Below are 22,369 nucleotides of genomic sequence, written 5' to 3'. Positions count from 1 at the left end.
TCACTTCTTGTATGTGGATCCAAATCTAACTCTCTCTTGAAGTTCAAAGTTCAAATTTTATTTTGGTCACATACACCTTTCGGTGTAGTGAAATTCTTTTTGCCATGCAGCACATAAAAAAAGAATACAACATAACAATAAAAGATAGTTTCAACATCAAAACATGTCCAAAGGCACAAAGTCCAGTCCCATCCCCAAGTCCACCCATAGTCGGGCCTCTTTACTCGAGACTGTGGCTTCCGGAGCCGACAGGGCCGCGCCAAATGGAAAGTTCAGCGCCGCCGCCCGCAGCCGCTCCACAGACCCGCAGCTCCGCAACGGACCCAGCTCCAGTTCAGCGAAGTCACCGCCAGCCCCGCAATGGCGCTCCAGCGCTGCACCGCCGTCTTCCGACCCGCAGCTCCGCCGCCGCCGCCGCTGCTGAGCCGGTGCCGCCGCCGCTGAGCCAGTGCCATCGCCGCCGCCGGTGCCGTCGCCGCTGAGCCGGTGCCGTTGCCGGTGCTGAGCCGGTGCCGCCGCCGCCGCCGCTGAGCCGGTGCCGTCGCCCTCAGGAGACGCCGCTCCAGGCCCGCTGGTAGGCCGCTTGGACGGGTCCAAGCGCAGCCCGGAGAAAAGCTGCATCTCCGACCAGGTAGGGATCCTGAAAATTAGTTTCCCCCTCCCCTCCCCCCTCCCCCCTCCCCCACACATAAAAAGCTAGAACGCCTCAAACCAAAACACTAAACTAACTAAAAATAAGAAAAAGAGACGGAAAAAAACAGACAGCTGCAGGCTGAAGTTTTCTTAAATATAACAAGCATTTTTACACAAGGTGTTATGAAAAAGTAAATTGGTGTTTCATGTTATCCATGTTTAGGTTTATTATTGACATATGTACCGAGGTACAGTGAAAAGCTTTGTTTTGCATGCGATCAGATCAGATCATATACAATACAATTCAATTTATTGTCATTTGGACCCCTTGAGGTCCAAACGAAATGCCGTTTCTGCAGCCATACATTACAAACAAATAGACCCAAGACACAACATAATTTACATAAACATCCATCACATTGCTGTGATGGAAGGCCAAAAAAACTTATCTCTCCACTGCACTCCCCCCCCCCCCCCCCGATGTCAGAGTCAAAGTCAAAGCCCCCGGTGGGCGATGGCGATTGTCCCGTGGCCATTAAAGCCACGCCAGGTGATGCAAGGTCGCACACCGGGTCTTGGTGTTAGAGCCCCCGGCGGGCGCTCGCAGTCCCGCAGCCATTCCAAGCCGCGCGGGGCGGTGCTGTAAGGCCCCGCTCCAGGAGCTCTTCAACCCCGCAACTCGGGCGGGAGAAGTCGCCGTTGCGGAAGCCCCGAAAAGCGGTCTCCCTCCAGGGACCCACGGGCTCCCGGTGTCACTGTCCGCCAGACCCGCAGTTGCAGCCACCGAATCTCCGGGGGTCGGGCCGCAGCAGCGTCCACCACAGCTCCACCCGCTCTGGACTCGGCCAGCTCCGCGACGGTGAGGTGAGTAGTCGGCACCACAGCCCCCGGTCTTCCTGTTGGAGGCCGCTCCTCCTTGCAGCCCCAACGACAACGGAGACCCGACAAAGAAAAGGTCGGGTCTCCCGTGCAGGGAGAGATTTAAAAGTTACCCCCTTCCCCCCACACCACCCCCACCCCCCCACACACATACCCCAACAAAAAATAACAAAAACTACATAAAAACATAGACATAAAATAATAAAAACGCAGACGGACTGCAGAGGCCGCTGCTGACGAAAGTCGCGCCGCCTATACAATCAAGCCAAGATCGAGTGAAATAGGTAGAGTGAACGATAAAATACAGAATATAGTTCTCAACATTGGGCTTTGTCTCTGGGACAATTGTGCCACAATGTCACAATGAGGTAGAAGAGAATCAAACTGTACCCTAGCTTGTGGAGGGGTACAGATGCCTGATATAAGAGGGGAGGAAACAGTTCCTAAGCCTGGTGGTGCATGCTTACAAGCTTCTGCTCTGCAGGAGCAGGGAGAAGATGCAATGACTAAGGTGGGAAAGGTCTTTGATTATGTTGGCTGCTTTTGCGAGGCAGCTTGAAGGGTAGATGGAGTCAGTGGTGGTGAGTATGTTCTGTGTGATGGAACCAATGTTTGGAACCAAGACCCATCGTTTTTTTATTTGCCTCTGTACTCCACAATATGAGATTTGTAATAGAAAAAAAATCACATGTGTTTAAAGTGCACATTGTTAGATTTTAATTAGGGTCATCTTTATACATTTTGGTTTCACCATGTAGAAATTACAGCAGTGTTTAAACATAGACCCCCCCCCCCCCCCCATTTCAGGGCACCATAATGTTTGTGGACACAGCAATGTCATGTAAATGAAAGTAGTGATGTTTAGTATTTTGTTGCATATCCTTTGCATGCAATGACTGCTTGAAGTCTGTGATTCATATACATCGCCAGTTGCTGGGTGAATTCTCTGTTAATGCTCTGCCAGGCTTGTATTGCAGCCATCTTTAATTTATGCTTATTTTGGGGGTGGGTGCGTTTTTCCAGAATTTGAGTATAAGTTTTTTTGCAGTTATCAAGCCATAGTTAAAGGAGACAATTTTGGAATGAAGTCAGCTCAGAGCCGGCTTCCATTGTTCCAAAAATATATCAATTCTGAATAAAGTAACGAGAAGTTAAAGATGTCTGAATACCTGAGGATGCAGATAGGGACTCCGTCCTTGCCAGTTGCTTGCCGCTGATTCACTGTCAGGAAGGCTGATCTTGCGTCTGCCACTATTGGTTCATGTGCACCTGAAACTGATGGGACGGATGATGTTTACCCCACCAGCTTCCTGTTCAAAATAAGCATAGAATGAATCAAGCTTTTTGGGGTGGGACCAGTTGTTACCATCAATACTGCCCAATTTCACTGTGTAGCCCATTATAACATGTAAGCCTTGTTACAATGTATAAATGCCTGTGACTATGCCTCCGGACTCCAGCTCATTCAGAATTCCCTCTTGGCATCCTTAATGGCTCTGCGAGGTCAAGTCTTTGGGATCAGGCTTCAGGCCTTGCCAGCCTTACTGATTGGTTTAGATCAGGTAGTTTAGTTTAATTTAGTGTATTGTCATGCGTACCGAGGTACAGTGAAAAGCTTTTTGTTGTATGCTATCCAGACTGAATTTTTGCAGTGGTGGACACTTAATCAAAAGATTGTTGTTCCTGCCATCCAGCAGGTGTACGCCCAAGCAAAATCATGCCATATTAAATTAAAATGTTCTGTCTTTTTACTGCTTGACTTCTCCCTTTATCAACCTCCAATTTAATCATCTGTAACTGGAATTCCATTTCTTAGTAGGTATGTTACAAAACTTACCTTCAGCGGCGCTGTAATTCTGCCACTAGCCGTGTGCGCGATTTTGGTGCATTTGAGGGGGGGGGGGGGGGTTAAAACGGGGTTTTTTCCCGACCTGGTCCTGAATTATATTTGTTGGAGTGCAAGTTTATGCTAAAGAATCGTTCCTACGGCCGTTCTGTGTGTTTTAAAAAAAAATTCACCCGATAAGTTAATCGCTGGAATGATTTTAAAATCACCTTCTGAAGCCGTCAATGCCGACAACAGGGACGGATTTTATGGAGGACCAGGTAAAAGAAAGTAGTTTCTTTTTATGTATAAAAGTGTTTCTTAAGATATATTTAATTCACATTTTAAGTTGCGAAACGGTGATTTTCCCCCCCCGAAGAACCGGCAGTGTATTTGCTGCAGATATGGGGGACTAAAAACATGGCAACCTCAACGTTCTAAATGGTCTTGTTCCAGTAAAACCCACTCGCAAGCTGATTTAAATGGCCATTAATTTACAGGTATTAAACATTAAATTCCTTCCATTTGGCCTATAAACCCATGACAATGAGATTTAAAAAGTATGTTATATTCTGAATTCTTGTGTGAATGTTATTTGGACACTTAGGCTATTTAAAAATGTTAATCTATTCTTAAGAAATGGATAGATGTTTAGATCTAGTAATTGAATTTTGTAATTAGCTACAATTAGGTAACTAACTAATTATATGCTTTAATTTCAAGTCATCTAAGTAAGATTGTTTCATATTTGTTTCAGAATGCTTCAATCTATAATAACTGAAAATGTCTTTCAGTTCTCTTAAATTTTAAGAAAGGTATCGGCTTTTAAATGTCCTCGATCACAGCTTTTGTGTTAAGTCAATGAAAAAGCAATAGGGAACAAGATGCCAATTTCCCAGTATGAAAATGGCCATAACTTTTTTAATACTGAAGATATGAAAGTGAATTAGGTGTCAAATTAAACTTTTTTTTATGCTTTAGCTGATGGGATAAATTAAAGACTTGATTTTTAAAATCTCAAAATGTTGTAACATTGCTATTCTTAGCCTCTTCTTTCACAGTCTTGTAAGTCAATTTTCCCACTGCCTTTCTAAGATGTTTGTATCTCCAAGTGTGCAGAAAACCTCACAGCTTGTTTATGATCTGTTGCAGATAATTATTCCTTTTTAACTGCCACCAATCACAGAAATTTAGGGTTGTCAGATCTCAACTAGTGTTATTAGCAGATTACGGAGATACTTACGGCACTTGATGGTAATGTGACATATGAATAAAAGTAATGTAGTTCAGGGCTGATGCCACATTGTTACATTAGTGTGGCATGCAAGAGGAAGTCAACTGCCATGCAATCCTGATCACCTGGATTGATAAGAAGATGTCGCATCGTGTTGAATTAGAATAAGCTAATTTACAGTTAAGAAAAATGAGCTGGCAAATAAATGGAACCCTTTTTAGAAAAAGGCAAGTTATTTTTTGAATACTGCCATAATCTTTCGGGTAAGTCTCAAGATGATTTTACCTAATATCTGCCCACAAGACATAGAAACATAGAAACATAGAAAATAGGTGCAGGAGTAGGCCATTCAGCCCTTCGAGCCTGCACCGCCATTCAATATGATCATGGCTGATCATCCAACACAGTATCCTGCCTTCTCTCCATACCCCCTGATCCCTTTAGCCACAAGGGCCACATCTAACTCCCTCTTAAATATAGCCAATGAACTGGCCTCAACTACCTTCTGTGGCAGAGGCAGAACATCAGATTGACAGGAACATGGTAGGGAATGAGGAAGATCTGTTGGAATACATTTGCATTCATTTCAAAACCAAGGGCTTGACAGGGAAGGAGCATGAACTCTGGGCTTGAATAGGTACGTGATATTGTGATATTATAGCCATTGCAGAAATGTGGCTAAGGGGGGCATGGGACTGGCAGCTTAATGTTTCAGGATATTGGATCTACAAACCAGGTAGAGATGGAGGAAAACGAGTTGCATTTTTGATTAAGAAGAACGTTATGGCCTTAGTCCGAGATGAAATTACTGGCGATTATCGAGTGTGGTTTTATGGGTGGCACTGAGAAATAAGAAGGGTATGATCACATTACGGGAATTGTACTGCAGCTCCACAATGAGTTAACTGGAATTAGAGGAACAGATATGCAGGGATAGTATGGAGAGGTACAAGAATAGTGAGGTGATCATTGTCAAGGATTTTCATTTTCCTAATGTAGACTGGGGTGTCCATGGTATTAAGGGCGTAGGATGGAATTTGTTGAGTGTATTCAGATAAATTTCCTTAGGCGATATATAACCAGGGAGATGTGAAAGAGATATTGAGACTCTGTCAGAGGAAAGAAAGCATGAGTGAAGTAGAACCAGATGGGATGTGAATCCCTGCAGTTCTATAGGGGATGCAGGAGTATACTTGAGACGGAAATCAGAAAGGCAGAAAGGGTGCATGAGATAGCTTTGGTTTTCATGTATTTTAAAGGAAAAGGAATATCCAGGGAGGAAATGTAGCCCCTAAAGACCAAAGTGGACATCAATGTTTCGAGTCGCAGGAGATGGCCAGAGTCCTCAATAAATATGGGAACTACTGACCAATAAGCCTGACATCTTTGGTAGATAAGTTACTGGGAGAGAATCTGAGGGATAACACTTGCATGTATTGGAAAGACTGGGTTGATTAGGGATAGCCGACAGAGCTTTGTGCATGGGAGATCAAATTTAATAGAGGTTTTTGAAGAAGGGCAATGAGGAGAAGGTGGTAGAAGTAATCTATAAGGGCCTCAGCAAGGACTTTAATAAGGTTCCCCATGGTAAGCTGCTCTGCAAGTTTAGATCACATGAGACCCACGGAAAGCTAGCTGATTGGATACATAATTAGCTTGATGGTAGAAAGCGGAGGGTGATGGGTGGACGGTTGTTGTTCAGACTGGAAGCCCATGACCAGCACTCTGGATCAGGGATCGGTACAGGGTCCACTGTTGTTTGTCGTCCATATCAACGATTGGCATACTTAGTAAGTTTACAGACAACATGAGAATAGTGCTATCGTAGAGAGTGAAGAAGGTTATCTAAAATTACAGCAGAATCTTGATCTGCTGGGTAAGTGGGCTGAGGACTGGCAACTAGAATTTAATTCGGATCAGTGCGAAGTGTTGCATTTTGGGAAGTCAAACCAGGAAGATATAATTACACTATAATTGGACACTATAAATCTAAGACTCTCATCGTTTAGTTTAGTTTTTTAGTTTAGAGACGCAGCATGGAAGTTGGCTGTTCAGCTCACCGAATCTACGCCGACCAACAATCACCCATACACTACTAGTTCTATCCTACACACACCAGAGACAATTTACAGAAGCCAATTATCCTACAAACCTGTACGTCTTTGGAATGTGGGAGGAAACCTGGAGAAAACCTAAGCAGCTACAGGGAGAACATATAAACATCATGCAGACAACACCCGCAGTCAGGACCAAATCCGAGTCTCTGGAACTGTAAGGCAGCAATTCTACTGCTGTGCCACTGTGCGTCCCATTGGCCACTGTGGCACCCACAATACAAATAATTAAGCGTGTTTTATTGTCATGTGTCCCGAAACAAAACAATGAAATTCTTACTTGCACAATATGTAAACAGAGTAATCTGTAAACAAGTTCAGTGTACATATAATATGCATATATATGTATGCATGTACGTGTATTTGGCGGTATAGTGTTTAATAGGCTGATGTTTTTTGGAAAGAAGCTGCTCCTGAACTTGATCATTACTGTTTTCAGCCACCTATACCACCTTCTGAATGGCAGGAAGGAAATGAAAGCATGGCTGACGATAAGAGTCATGAAAGTTTATTGTCATGTGTCCCAGATAGGACAATGAGATTCTTACTTTTGCTTCAGCACAACAGAATATAGTAGACATGAATATAGAACAGATCAGTGTGTCCGTATAACATTATATAAATATATACACACATGAATAAATAAACAGGTGAATAAAAGGACAGGCAGCCCATTTGTGCTTGTTCAAATATGCAACATGTAGTCTTGCACCTGAAACCTTGTGCATCCCTTAAAGCTACACCTAAATTCATAAGCATATGTGCAGAATGCAGCCTCACCATGGTAACGAATAATGATATAAATGAGATTAACATTTAAATGAAGACTAATTATTAAGATTTAGAAACTCTCCAAATGTTTATCTCACCCCAAGACAACTACGGGGAAGTATGCAAAAGTTAAAGCATGATCCTGTGTGTGAAAAATTATCAAGGAGAAGCATTAACGAATGCATATTTATTCTCAGTGATAAAATTACTGGATAAATTCTGAGGACTATCAGAGTCTTAGGACACTGCAGATGTTGGAGTCTGGAACATACTACAAACTGCTGGAGAAACTCAGCTTGTGGAGCAGCATTGTTGGTTGGGGGGGGGGGTGGGGGGTGAGAGATGTAGGGGAAGAAATTGTCAATGTTTCAGGTCAAGACGCTGCATCAGTTGCGGCAATTTATTTTTTCTCCACATATACTGCCCAATCACTAAGTTCCTCCGGCAGTTTTATGCTTGAGGCTCATCAGATTCTGAAAGGAAAATCATGCATGAAATATAATTGCTAACAACCTTGGTATTTCCCAAAGCACTCAAGCCATGTGTAATTGTCATACATGAATCGATAATCTGTTTGGTGATGGCCACAGTCAGATAGAACACTCAAATTTATCTTATCTCTGTAATTGTTTAAGAAGGAACTGCAGATACTGGAAAATCGCAAGTAGACGAAAGTGCTGGAGAAACTCAGCGGGTGAGGCAGCATCTATGAGGCGAAGGAAATAGGCAACGTTTCGGGCCGAAAAAGGGCTGAAGAAGGGTTTCGGCCCGAAACGTTGCCTATTTCCTTCGTTCCTTGGATGCTGCCTCACCCGCTGAGTTTCTCCAGCACTTTTGTCAACCTTATCTCTGTAATTGTTCACTTCTATTGTCTCACATTTTAAATATTTGGTGCTTATTTATATCTCTTTGAGACCATTCATTGCAGTATTCATCTTGTTATTGCTAGTTTGCTACAACTGTCTTTTACCAAATTGACCCCTAACATAGGGCATTGATTTTTTCCTGTAGTATATATTCCTGAATGAATACAAATGAATGTTTAAATGTTGTGAGCCAATCAATGTGTATTGTTTTACTTGTCTAATGTTATGCATTTTGTTTTTATATAGCCCTCGGATGTCCTTGTGGTGGGAAAGATCAAAAATATTAATTGTGTTCTCCTTGCAAGGTAAGTTGAAACGAGTGTTGTCTCCTTTATTGGTTCCTGGAAATTAATGATTCAGAGAGTCATGGAGTGATACAGTGTGGAAACAGGCCCTTTGGCTCCGGGCCTTTGATACAATGATGATGAAAAATCTGTGGCATCACTCCAGATTGAGAAGGCGCATAATTGCTGCTCTAATTTAGAGGTATTAGAGATTACACGTTTGTGTGCTGTTAAACAAATCTTGGCAAGTTACTATCAGCCATCCTGCAGATGGTACACAATACAGCAGTGATGGGGAAATGTGCTATTCTGTTTAATCTGACTATTTTATCACAAAGTTTACATGGCAATTCCTTCTCTTTTCTATAAAAATGTTATAGAATTCATAAGTGTATTTATTACTTCAATAAGATATTCTATAATTAATTTTCCTTTATGAAATAGACATGGGAGGGGTCACTCCATTATGCCGACAAATGTCAACTACCAAGCAAACATCTGGGCATTAAAGAATGAAGGTTGTACCCATATTATTGCCGCAACAGCATGTGGTTCATTGCAAGAAGATATCCAACCTGGGGATATTGTCATTATCGATCAGTTTATTGACAGGTACTGTTATTTTTATTATGTTTAAAATGTAGATGCCAAAGTTTGACTGTGGAACCAATAGTTGACTTTACATATTGGGTTGTAATGAATGATGAATTTTAATAATCATGCTCTAGAAAATGTGACAAAGGTGTAGGCATATATTCTAAGTCGTGTTTTCGATAACATTTTCCCCTTCCCTATCGTCGTGCTTTGTCTGTTTCGTTAAATTTTCAGGGAAAAAATGAGACTAATTAATACCTAATCCTATCAGAAGTTGAACTATATTCCCATCCCTTTGATTGTATATACATTTTTTTCTCAATACTATCCAATCCCCACTTTCCTGCATCGATTTGTTCAGTTTGAGAAAACATGCTGGAGCAAAACAAGGCAAAGGAATCGTGAATTTAATGATGAGAGAATTTAAATGCATTCATAGTTTACATAACATGTTATTTAGATTATACATTGTGAATTTGAACTGTTTTAGTAAATGTTGAGTTGGTTTGGATTGGGGTGGTTGGGTGCTTCAAGGAAAAATACCTACAATTGACCTCTGAGAAAATGTGGACCACATATAATTTTGAATTGCAGACCATGGTTGTCCAGTGAGTTTTGAAAATGGGAGATTTTAGATACTACTAGACCAAGTGGGACGCGTTGGGCCCCCTTCCTCCAACGCAATAATCCATCACTCACCCATCTCCCCCAACGTAACCCGTTCCCTCAACGCAATAATCCACCACTCATCCATAGCCCCCACGGGAGGCCTGGTCCCCCAACGCAACCCGTTCCCCAACGTAAGATTCCACCACTCATCCGTTGGGGTCCCTGTCACCCAGGAGGCCTGGTCCCCAACACAACCTGTTCCCCCAACGCAATATTCGACTACTCACCCATAACCCCCACGGGAGGCCTGGTCCCCCAACGCAACCCGTTCCCCAACGTAAGATTCCACCACTTACCCATTCCCCCTACGCCACCCGTTCCCCCAATGTTACATTCCACCACTCACCCGTAGCCCCAAAATGTGTAGGTCGGCTCATTTTTTCACCCTCCCTCATTTTAAACTTTAATAAAAATGCAATTGCACTAAGATTTAATGTGATGTAGGTGCCACCGACAAAAGCATCTTTTGAAGTCCAAATCTATCATCATTAAACATTGCTGTGCTGGGTTAGGCTGGCAGATTCTTCCCCTTTGTTATCCAAATCTAATCATTAAACTTTGCTGCGCTGGGTTAGGCTGGCAGATTCTTTCCCTGAAAGTCATTTGCTGTGAAGGACTCAGTGTTCTGGGATAGCAACATTGTAGCCGGTCGGGCATTGTGACGTCATAACTGCCTAGCTACCAGTGCAGATTTGAAGAAATCCTTCTCAAAGTGGGGTTAAAACTTTTAAATCTCCCCCACTACGCCCCTCTCCTGACAACAATGTAAGAAAACTCTCATAGCTTGTTGATTGGCAGCTGAGATCCCATTGTGAAGTCATTTTCGGCTGGCTGAATTTTCACGGAGGCGAATGTAAATGAGATCCAATTGTGATTGGAGGACTGTGAGATGCCATTGTGACATCATCACTGGAAGCTGCCAGAAAAGTCTCACTCTCACAGTCAGTTATTATTCGCAAAGTTGGCTTTTTTAAACCTTTAAATATCTATAACTTGTGAAATATAAAATCAAATCTGTAGGAAATTTGACAAGATCGACGACGGGTAAAGGCTAAGTAAGGTTCTGCAAAAATGTTAGTGCTACCGTATACCATTTTGGCGTAGATACAATCTCAATCACAGACACACACACACACACACACATATAGAAACAAGACGAGACCTTTAGTATTATATAGATAAACAAAAGCTCCCTCCTGAGTAAAGATCATTCAACATACTGCATGTATTTTTGTTGTGGTTTAAATGTATTAGCTCAATTTTATTCCTTTCACTTTTCAAGAGTTAAGAGTGTCACATTCAATGGAATTATGCAATGGAACTATGAGATTCTTACTTACTGTAGCTTATTACCTCATTAACATAATAACATGCAATAAATATACTAAGATAACTAACACAATAAATTAATAATCTCTAAGGCCAGGTAACCAGACTGTAATAATGCCAAACCGAAGTGCATAATAAAACCAAAACCAAATCCATACCAGATCATGCTTACTGCAGTATATTTGTGGTTAGTGTTGTGCTGTGTTCAGGGGCCTAATGGTTGTTGGAAGAAGTTGTTCCTGAACCTGGGTATCAGGTTTTTGGGAATCTGCACCTTCCACTTGATTGTGTAGGAAAGAAATGCAGATGCTGGTTTAAATCGAAGGTAGACAAAACATGCTGGAGTAACTCAGCGTCTCTGGAGAGAAGGAATGGGTGATGTTTCGGGTCAGGAAGAAGGGTGGGGGAATCACATACGTATGCATATGCACATACGTATGCATCACATATGGAAACGAGGAATATGCGGGAAAAAATGCAGCAATGAGGTACTAATTCTGGATTAGTGATAATTTTTCAAAACTCTTTAGATTCTGTAGTAGTTCCTGAGGATTGGAGGGTAGCTAATGTAACCCCACTTTTTAAAAAGGGAGGGAGAGAGAAAACGGGGAATTACAGACCAGTTAGTCTAACATCGGTAGTGGGGAAACTGCTAGAATCAGTTATTAAAGATGGGATAGCAGCACATTTGGAAAGTGTTGAAATCATTGGAAAAAGTCAGCATGGATTTATGAAAGGTAAATCATGTCTGACGAATCTTATAGAATTTTTCGTGGATGTAACTAGTAGAGTGGATAAGGGAGAACCAGTGTATGTGTTATATCTGGACTTTCAGAAGACTTTCGACAAGGTCCCACATAAGAGATTAGTATACAAACTTAAAGTACACGGTATTGGGGGGTTCAGTATTGATGTGGATAGAGAACTGGCTGGCAGACAGGAAGCAAACATCCTGCCTCAGCCAAACAGTGTTGTACTTCCGGTGGCGCTGGTGCCAGCAGCCTCCACCTACAGCCCGGTATCTTTTTGTTTTTTTGTTTATTTAGTTATGTAAAAGTGTTTTTTTGTGTGGTTTTTTTGTGTTTTTATGTGGGGGAAGAGGGTACGGTGCGGGGGATACCGTCCTTCAGCCGCTTCCTGGTGAAGACGCGAATATTATTCGAGTCGCGTCCTCGCCCCCCCCCCCCCCCCAGCGGCCTACCTACTGGATTGGCACGACCATTCCTGCCGGGATCGACGAGAGCATCAGCAGCGGCGGGACAGCGCTGATACATCGCGGGGCTGGCGATGCCTTACCGGGGATCGCCTTCTGGAGCCCGGAGTGCTGGACCTGCTGCACCGACATCATGGAGCTGCGGTTTGCGGAGCTCCCAACGCGGGCGGCGCTGATGGACAGCGCGGGGTCCTGCGACTCTGCCCGGCTCGGCCTGCGGACATGGGAGCTGCGGACTCGGGAGCTGCGGACACGGGAGCTGCGGACTCCGGCTGCGGGAGGCGGCTGATCAGGAGGTCCGGGCCGCTGAGGAGGATGTTCACCGTCGGGGTTCGGCGTCGGCGTTCCACCAGCCCGGCGTGAGGGCCTGAACATCGGGCCACCCGGGGCGGCGACTGCGGGTGCTAGGAAGGCCTCGACCACGAATGAACATCTGGGAAGAACGGAGGGGAGGCTGGCTGGACTATGGTGCCTTCCTCACCTTGGTGCCACTGTGTTATGTTGTGTCGTGGACTTTCACTGTTTGTGCTTTTTTAAAATTTTTATTCTATTTTATTTTTAATATGTTTTATTATTTATTATTATTTATTTATTTTTATTTTTATGATACTGCCTGTAAGGGAAATTCATTTCGTTGTCTCTAACTGAGACAATGACAATAAATTTGAATACAATACAATACAATACAATACAATACAAAGAGTAGGAGTAAACGGGTCCTTTTCACAATGGCAGGCAGTGACTAGTGGGGTACCGCAATGCTCAGTGCTGGGACCCCAGCTATTTACAATATATACTAGACTAAGTGGGACCCGTTGGGTCCCAGCTTCACACGGGAGGGCTGGTCCCCCAACGCAATATTCCACCTCTGCACTCGGGGGGGGGCACAACTTTTTGCAAGCTTTAGAACCAATAGTCATTTTTTTGCAAGCTTTAGAACCAATAGACATTTTCTGCAAGCTTTAGAACCAATAGACACTTTTTTGCAAGCTTTAGAACCAATAGTCTTTTTTTTGCAAGCTTTAGAACCAATAGTCTTTTTTTTGCAAGCTTTAGAACCAATAGACATTTTTTTGCAAGCTTTAGAACCAATAGACATTTTTTTGCAAGCTTTAGAACCAATAGACATTTTTTGCAAGCTTTAGAACCAATAGAGACACTTTTTGCAAGCTTTAGAACCAATAGATATGTTTTGCAAGCTTTAGAACCAATAGACATTTTTTTGCAAGCTTTAGAACCAATAGACATTTTTTTGCAAGCTTTAGAACTAATAGACATTTTTTTGCAAGCTTTAGACCAATAGACATTTTTTTGCAAGCTTTAGAACCAATAGACATTTTTTGCAAGCTTTAGAACCAATAGACATTTTTTGCAAGCTTTAGAACCAATAGAGACACTTTTTGCAAGCTTTAGAACCAATAGATATGTTTTGCAAGCTTTAGAACCAATAGACATTTTTTTTGCAAGCTTTAGAACCAATAGACTTTTTTTGCAAGCTTTAGAACCAATAGACATTTTTTTGCAAGCTTTAGAACCAATAGACATTTTTTTGCAAGCTTTAGAACCAATAGACATTTTTTGCAAGCTTTAGAACCAATAGAGACACTTTTTGCAAGCTTTAGAACCAATAGACATTTTTTTGCAAGCTTTACAACCAATAGACACTGTTGCAAGCTTTAGAACCAATAGACATTTTTTTTTCAAGCTTTAGAACCAATAGACATTTTTGGAAGCTTTAGAACCAATAGAGACACTTTTTGCAAGCTTTAGAACCAATAGACATTTTTTTTGCAAGCTTTAGAACCAATAGACATTTTCTTGCAAGTTTTAGAACCAATAGACACTTTTTTTGCAAGCTTTAGAACCAATAGACATTTTTTTGCAAGCTATAGAACCAATAGAGACACTTTATGCAAGTTTTAGAACCAATAGACATTTTTTGCAAGCTTTAGAACCAATAAACATTTTTTTGCAAGCTTTTGAACCAATAGACATTTTATACAAGCTTTAGAACCAATAGACACTTTTTTTGCAAGCTTTAGAACCAATAGACACATTCTGCAAGCATTTTAGAACCACTAAGGGCACTTACATTTGAGTAGACATGTGTTCAGTGTTATTCACAGGTCAGAGAAACGTGACCCTCTGCCTTCCTCCATCTTGAAGAGACGGTGAGGCACACAACTTCCTGGTTTTATAGTCCCTCCCCCCTGCCGCCAGCGGGGGCAGCAGAGAGAATGGGGAATTTTGTAAAAACATTAATATCTCTGTCATTTTCAATCGACGGGAAAAATCCTCCGCCCACATGCGGCGGAGGGGTCTCTGAGCGAGGTGGCCAAAAATGACGGCCGTAGGTGGCGGCGTTCTCTCGGAAATCGCAGCACAGATGGCCAAAACCGGTCAAGAACATATATAGATTCATGATTTGGACGAGGGAATTGAATGCAACATCTCCCAGTTTGCGGATGACACGAAGCTGGGGGGCAGTGTTAGCTGTGAGGAGGATGCTAGGAGGCTGCAAGGTGACTTGGATAGGCTGGGTGAGTGGGCAAATGCATGGCAGATGCAGTATAATGTGGATAAATGTGAGGTTATCCACTTTGGTGGCAAAAACAGGAAAGTAGACTATTATCTGAATGGTGGCCGATTAGGAAAAGGGGAGATGCAACGAGACCTGGGTATCATGGTACAGGGTCTTGGTGAGACCACATCTGGAGTATTGCGTACAGTTTTGGTCTCCTAATCTGAGGAAAGACATGCCATAGAGGGAGTACAGAGAAGGTTCACCAGACTGTTTCCTGAGATGTCAGGACTTTCATATGAAGAAAGACTGGATAGACTCGGCTTCTACTCGCTAGAATTTAGAAGATTGAAGGGGGATCTTATAGAAACTTACAAAATTCTTAAGGGGTTGGACAGGCTAGATGCAGGAAGATTGTTCCCGATGTTGGGGAAGTCTAGAACAAGGGGTCACAGTTTAAGGATATGGGGGAAATCTTTTAGGACCGAGATGAGGAAAACATTTTTCACACAGAGAGTGGTGAATCTCTGGAACTCTCTGCCACAGAAGGTAGTTGAGGCCAGTTCATTGGCTATATGTGGTTAGATGAGTTAGATGTGGCCCTTGTGGCTAAAGGGATCAAGGGGTATGGAGAGAAGGCAGGTACAGGATACTGAGTTGGATGATCAGCCATGATCATATTGAATGGCAGTGCAGGCTCGAAGGGCCGAATGGCCTACTCCTGCACCTATTTTCTATGTTTCTATGTTTCTATCTCTGAAATGGTGACCTTCGGTTAGATAATTCAAATAGAAACCCTTTTTCTTCACGACAGGGAGACTCAAGTTCCTTTAAAATGAGCATGGAAGATTTTCAGATTCTGAAAATCAGAAACCGAAACAGCAAATGCTGGACTTACTCAAAAGAACATGCAGTGCATGTAGAGAAAAAGAATGTAGGATTACACAGGATATATAGTGCAAAAACAAGCCAATTGGCTCAACCAATCTTTGCCAGTGTTTATGCTGCTTACGAGCCTCTGCCATCCTGCCTCAGCCAAACTAATCAATGTAACCATCTATTCTCCTCTCTCACACATGCCAGTGCAAACTCCCCTTAAATACATTTGTACCATTCACTTTAACCACTATTTTTGGTAGTGGGTTCCCACCTCACCATTCCTTGATAAAAAAAATATTCTTCCAATTTCCTTGTTGGTGTCTCTTGATATTTACATGACTTGTCTAGTTAACATAGAAAATAGGTGCAGGAGTAGGCCATTTGGCTTTTCGAGCCAGCACCGCCATTCAATATGATCATGGCTGATCATCCAACAAAATCAGTACCCTGTTCCAGCTTTTTCCCCATATCTCTTGATTCCTTAGCCCTAAGAGCCAAATATAACTCTCTCATGAAAACTATCTGATCGAGGTGACATTCAGAGTAATGACAGTGAAGTACACAACAATCATATTATCAAGGGGAATAGGTTAGCTTCCTTCTTGCAGGAGATACTTATTACCAATCACTTGGGAGTAACATTGCAAATATTGCATGCCATTTATTAGAAGAGTTTGCAGAGAGGGATAAATTATTGCGGAGGAAATTCAAATGATATTGAACATTGCGCAATTATGAGCAAATACCTCCAGTTCTGGCCTTTTATTACACCCCTAATACTATTGTGCATAATCTGCAGTGTGAAGCAAGATCATAAGTGAAAACGGGAAGAGAAACCCAATGTACGTAATGCACTCAGATATCACAATACTATTAACCAGAGAAAATATCAGATAATAGAAATTGAGCAACATAAACATAAATTAGTGAAAATGTAATGCTTGCAAATATTTTGAATCATGAAATTATCTTGTAAAACGCAATCTTTTTAAGGACAACTATCGTCATGGATTAAAGTGCGGGTGGGTACAGATTTGTTGGTGTAAAACAAAGGAACATTCTACTGGTGGCGAGCTCTCTCTAACTGGCTCCAATTGCATCTTCAAACACAAACTCTGAAAGATATAAATATTGGTGAAATGGGCTGCGAGATCATTTGAAATACCACCACTGCTACTTCCTCCCTTTCAGAATCCCTGGTAAACATGACGGTGCAAACTACAGCGTTTATTGAGGGGGGACAGGTAGGAAATGGATCAAACTTCCATGGCAATTGGGAAATATCTGCCTTCCTTACAGGTAGATGTGGACAGCTGACTTTAAAAAATACATTTGCTTTTATGTTTTCATCTCAATAGATTGCAGTAATCCCTTTAGAGTTCATAGATTGTTCCCGATGTTGGGGAAGTCCAGGACAAGGGGTCACAGTTTAAGGATAAAGGGGAAATCCTTTAGGACCGAGATGAGAAAAACATTTTTCACGCAGAGAGTGGTGAATCTCTGGAACTCTCTGCCACAGAAGGTAGTTGAGGCCAGTTCATTGGCTATATTTAAGAGTGAGTTAGATGTGGCCCTTGTGGCTAAAGGGATAAGGGGGTATGGAGAGAAGGCAGGTACAGGATACTGGGTTGGATGATCAGCCGTGATCATATTGAATGGCGGTGCAGGCTCGAAGGGCCGAATGGCCTACTCCTGCACCTATTTGCTATGTTTCTATGATTATATTGAATGGCGGTGCTGGCTCGAAGGGCCGAATGGCCTACTCCTACATCTACTTTCTATGTTTCTACTTGATTGTTGTGAAATAAGAGCTTGGCCAGGGTCGTGTGGGTCATTGATGATATTAGCTGCCTTTTTGCTGCATTGCCTCCTGTAGATCCCTTCATTGGTGGAGAAGTTCGTACCTGCAATGGACGAGGAAATGTTGAACACTTTCAGGGTGTTCAAGTTACGATCCGGGCCATGAAGCAATCCGTTACTATGCTCTCTACTATACACCTGTAGAAATTCGATAGAATATTCATCAACATATTGAATCTGCTCAATCTTCTTGGGATGCAGAGGCAATGAAGAGCTTTCTTTTTTATTGCATTAAAGTGATGGGTCCAGAACAGTTCTTTAGGGATGTGCACACCTGGGAACTTGAAGCTGTAGATTCCCAGCTTTCCTCTCCTGAAGTTAACAATGAGCTCCTTAGTCTTCCTATTGTTGACAATAGAAAATAGGTGCAGGAGTCGGCCATTCGGCCCTTCAAGCAAGCACCGCCATTCAATGTGATCATGGCAGATCATTCCCAATCAGTATCCCATTCCTGCCTTCTCCCTTCTTCTTTTGTTGTATGTCTTTTAGACCTGCAGCTCCGTTGAGGCGAGCCAGGCCAACGTGTCATCGTCCAGGTCCATCAGACCTCGTTCACCATTCGGTGGCCGGTGTTTGGGGCAACTGGTGACTATGTGCTCCACTGTCTGTGTTGGGTCCCCACACTCGCAGGAGGTGCTGTCCACGAGGCCCCACCTCTTCATCGCTACTCCATAGCGTACGACGCCTGTCCTCAAGCGGTTGAGGGTTGTCCACTGCTTTCGGGGCAGGTCCTGGCCAGGGACGTCCATGGAGTGTAGCCTAGATGGTTCCGCTGACTTCCACTGGTCTCTCCATCTCGTCTTGGCCAGTACCCCATTCCTGCCTTCTCCCCATATCCCCTGACTCCGCTATTTTTAAGAGCCCTATCTAGCTCTCTCTTGAAAGCATCCAGAGAACCTGCCTCCACCACCCTCTGAGGCAGAGATTTCCACAGACTCACCACTCTCTGAGAAAAAGTGTTTCCTCGTCTCCGTTCTAAATGGCTTACTCCTTATTCTCAAACTGTGGTCCCTGGTCTGGACTCCCCCAACATCGGGAACATGTTTCCTGCCTCTAGCGTGTCCAAGCCCTTAACAATCTTATACGTTTCAATGAGATACCCTCTCATCCTTCTAAACTCAAGAGGGTACAAGCCCAGATGCTCCATTCGCTCAGCATATGACAGTCCCGCCATCCCGGGAATTAACCTTGTAAACCTACGCTGCACTCCCTCAATAGCAAGAATGTCCTTCCTCAAATTAGGGGACCAAAACTGCACACAATACTCCAGGTGTAGTCTCACTAGTGCTCTGTACAACTGCTGAAGGACCTCTTTGCTCCTATATTCGATTCCTCTTGTTATATAGGCCAACATAACGACAGATGGCACAATGGGCTAAGTGTTCGGCTGGCAACCGGAAGGTAGCCTGTTCGAATCCCACTTGGAGTGCATACTGTCATTGTGTCCTTGGGCAAGACACTTCACCCACCTTTGCCTGTGTGTGAATGTGTGTGAGTGATTGGTGGTGGTCGGAGGGGCCGTAGGCGCAGATTGGCAGCCACGCTTCCGTCAGTCTGCCCAGGGCAGCTGTGGCTACAGAAGTAGCTTACCACCACCGAGTGTGACTGAGGAGTGAATGAATAATGCGATGTAAAGCGCCTTGAGTATTAGAAAGGCGCTATATAAATCCCATCCATTATTATTATTATTAACATGCCATTCGCTTTCTTCACTGCCTGCTGTACCTGCATGCTTACTTTCATAGTACAAGGACCCCCCAGATCCCGTTGTACTTCCTTTTTTCCCAACTTGACACCATTCAGATAATAATCTGCCCGACTGTTTTTGCCACCAAAGTGGATAACCTCACATTTATCCACATTAAACTGCATCTCCTATGCATCTGCCCACTCACCCAACCTGTAAATAGCTGCGGTCCCAGCACCGAGCCTTGCGGTACCCCACTAGCTTGCCATTCTGAAAAGGACCCGTTAATCCCTACTCTTTGTTTCCTGTCTGCAAACCAATTTTCTATTCATGTCAGTACCCTAACCCCAATACCATGTGCTCTCATTTTGCCCACTAATCTCCTTTGTGGGACCTTATCAAATGCTTTCTGAAAGCAGGTACACTACATCCACTGGCTCTCCCTTGTCCATTTTCTAATCCTCTCATGATTTGATACACCTCCGTAAGATCACCCCTCATCCTCCAGCGCTCGAAGGAATAGAGACCCAGCCTACTCAACCTTTCCCTATTGCTCACACCTTTATCCTGGCAACATCCTCATAAATCTTTTTGGAACCCTTTCATAGAAACATAGAAAATAGGTGCAGGAGTAGTCCATTCGGCCATTCCAGCCAGCACCGCCATTCAATATGATCATGGCTGTCCCTCAAAATCAGTAAACCTTTCTGGCTTTTTGTCCATATTCCTGTATTCCCTTAGCCCTAAGAGCTGCAGTGCATTCAGAAAGTATTCAGACCGCTTCAATTTTTCCACATTTTGTTACGTTACAGCCTTATTCTAAAATGGATTACATTTGGTTTTTTTAATCATCAATCTACACACCATACCCAATAATAAAAAAGCGAAAACAGGTGTTTAGAAATGTTTGCAAAGTAATTGAAAAGAAATAACTGAACTATCACATTTACATAAGTATTCAGACCGTTTGCTATGACAGTCAAAAGTGAGTTTCCATTCATTATCCTTGATGTTTCTACAACTTGATTGGAGTCCACGAGTGGTAAATTAAATTGATTGTACATGATTTGGAAAGGCACACACCTGTCTATATATACAGTTGACAGTGCATGTTAGAGCAAAAACCAAGGCACGAAGACGAAGGAATTGTCCGTACACCTCCGAGTAAGGATTTCCCAGACAGATCTGGGGAAAGGTATAAAACAATTTCTGCAGCATTGCAGGCCCCGAAGAGCACAATGGCCTCTGCCATTCTTAAATGGAAGATCTTTGGAACCACCAGGATTCTTCATAGAGCTGATCACCCGGCCAAACTGAGCAATCGGGGAGAAGGGCCTTGGTCAGGGAGGTGACCAAGAATCCGATGGTCACTCTGACAAAGCTCCAGAGTTGCTCTGTGGTGATGGGAGAACCTTCCAGAAGGACAACTATATCTGCTGCACTCCACCAATCAGGCCTTTATGGTAGAGTGGTCAGACAGAAGCCACTCCTCAGTAAAAGGCACACACAATACAATACGGTTTTATTCGTCACATTGCACATAAAGTGCAAGTGAAATGAATTTGCCAGCAGCACTACAATGATAAGGAACACACAAACACACTAAAAATTTAACACAAACATCCACCACAGCATTCCTCACTGTGGTGGAAGGCACAAAAATTGGCTAGTCCTCCTCCATTTTCCCCCGTGGTCGGGACCTCAATCCTCCGCAGCCGTCGCTGCGGGCGTCCAGATGGTAAAAGGACAAGGTAAAAAGTCCAGGTAAGTCCAGAATCAGCTCTTCCCCACCTGAGACTGCGGCTTCAGGCTGGTGTAGGCCGCAAGCCGGCCTACACATGACAGCCTGCTTGGAGTTTACCAAAAAGAAACTAAACACGATTCTCTGGTCTGATGAAACCAAGATTGAACTCTTTGGCCTGAATGCCAAGTGGCATGTCTGGAGGAAACCAGGCACCGCTCATCACTTGGCCAATACCATACCTAAGGTGAAGCATGGTGGTAGCAGCATCATGCTGTGGGGATGTTTTTCAGCGGCAGGTATTGGAAGACTAGTCAGGATCGAGGGAATGATGAACGGAGCAAAGTACAGAGAGATCCTTGATGAAAACCTGCTCCAGACTGTTCTGGACCTCAGACTGGGGCAGAGGTTCACCATCCAACAGGACAACGACCCTAAGCACACAGCCAAGACAACGCTTTGTGACAAGCTTGTGAATGTCCTTGAGTGGCCCAGCCAGAGCCCGGACTTGTACCCGATCGAACATCTCTGGAGAGACCTGAAAATAGCTGTGCATCTCCGCTCCCCATCCAACCTGACAGAGCTTGAGAGGTTCTGCAGAGAAGAATGGGAGAAATTACCCAAATACATGTATGCCAAGCTTGTAACGTCATACCCAAGAAGACTAGAGGCTGTAATCGCTGCCAAAGGCGCCTCACCAAAGTACTGAGTAAAGGGTCTGAATACTTATGTAAATGTGATATTTCAGTTGGGTATTTTTAATTGCTTTACAAAAATTTCTAAACACCTGTTTTCGCTTTTTATTATTTTATTATGTGTAGATTGATGATTAAAAAAATAATAATTTAATCCATTTTAAAATAAGGTTGTGACGTAACAAAATATGGAAAAATTGAAGGGGTCTGAATACTTTCTGAATGCACTGTAAATCTAACTAACAGAGTTTTTGGATGACAATATCTTTCCTATAACACGGTGCCCAGAACTGAACATGATTTTTTAAATGCGGTCTCACCAACGTCTAATACAACTGCAACATGACCTCCCAGCTTCTATACGCAGTACTCTGACTGGTGAAGGCCATTGTGCCAAATGCTTTTTTGACCTCCTTATCTACCTGCGACTCAACCTTCAAGAAACCATGCACTTGTTGCAAACCATTTTAACTCCACTTCCCATTCCATACTATCAGCAGGAGAGGCTACTTCCATGATGGGGGTGGGTGGCTTTGGATAGAAGGCAGGGAGGCAACTGGGAGGTATAGATTTTT

General features: G+C 43.2%; 1 protein-coding gene across 1 annotated transcript in view; it reads left to right on the top strand.

The window, feature by feature from the left end:
- Window positions 1-22,369, top strand: part of LOC116971033 (methylthioadenosine phosphorylase) — a 139,700-nt gene that overhangs the window by 46,177 nt on the left and 71,154 nt on the right. The window contains exons 4-5 of the mRNA XM_033017832.1: window positions 8,569-8,627; window positions 9,051-9,218. Coding sequence (XP_032873723.1) covers window positions 8,569-8,627; window positions 9,051-9,218 — 227 coding nt within the window. The remainder of the gene's footprint in view (window positions 1-8,568; window positions 8,628-9,050; window positions 9,219-22,369) is intronic.

This window comes from Amblyraja radiata, chromosome 3, assembly GCF_010909765.2.
Source record: "Amblyraja radiata isolate CabotCenter1 chromosome 3, sAmbRad1.1.pri, whole genome shotgun sequence".
Classification (NCBI taxonomy): domain Eukaryota; kingdom Metazoa; phylum Chordata; class Chondrichthyes; order Rajiformes; family Rajidae; genus Amblyraja; species Amblyraja radiata.
This window is presented reverse-complemented; position numbering and strand designations above follow the sequence as displayed.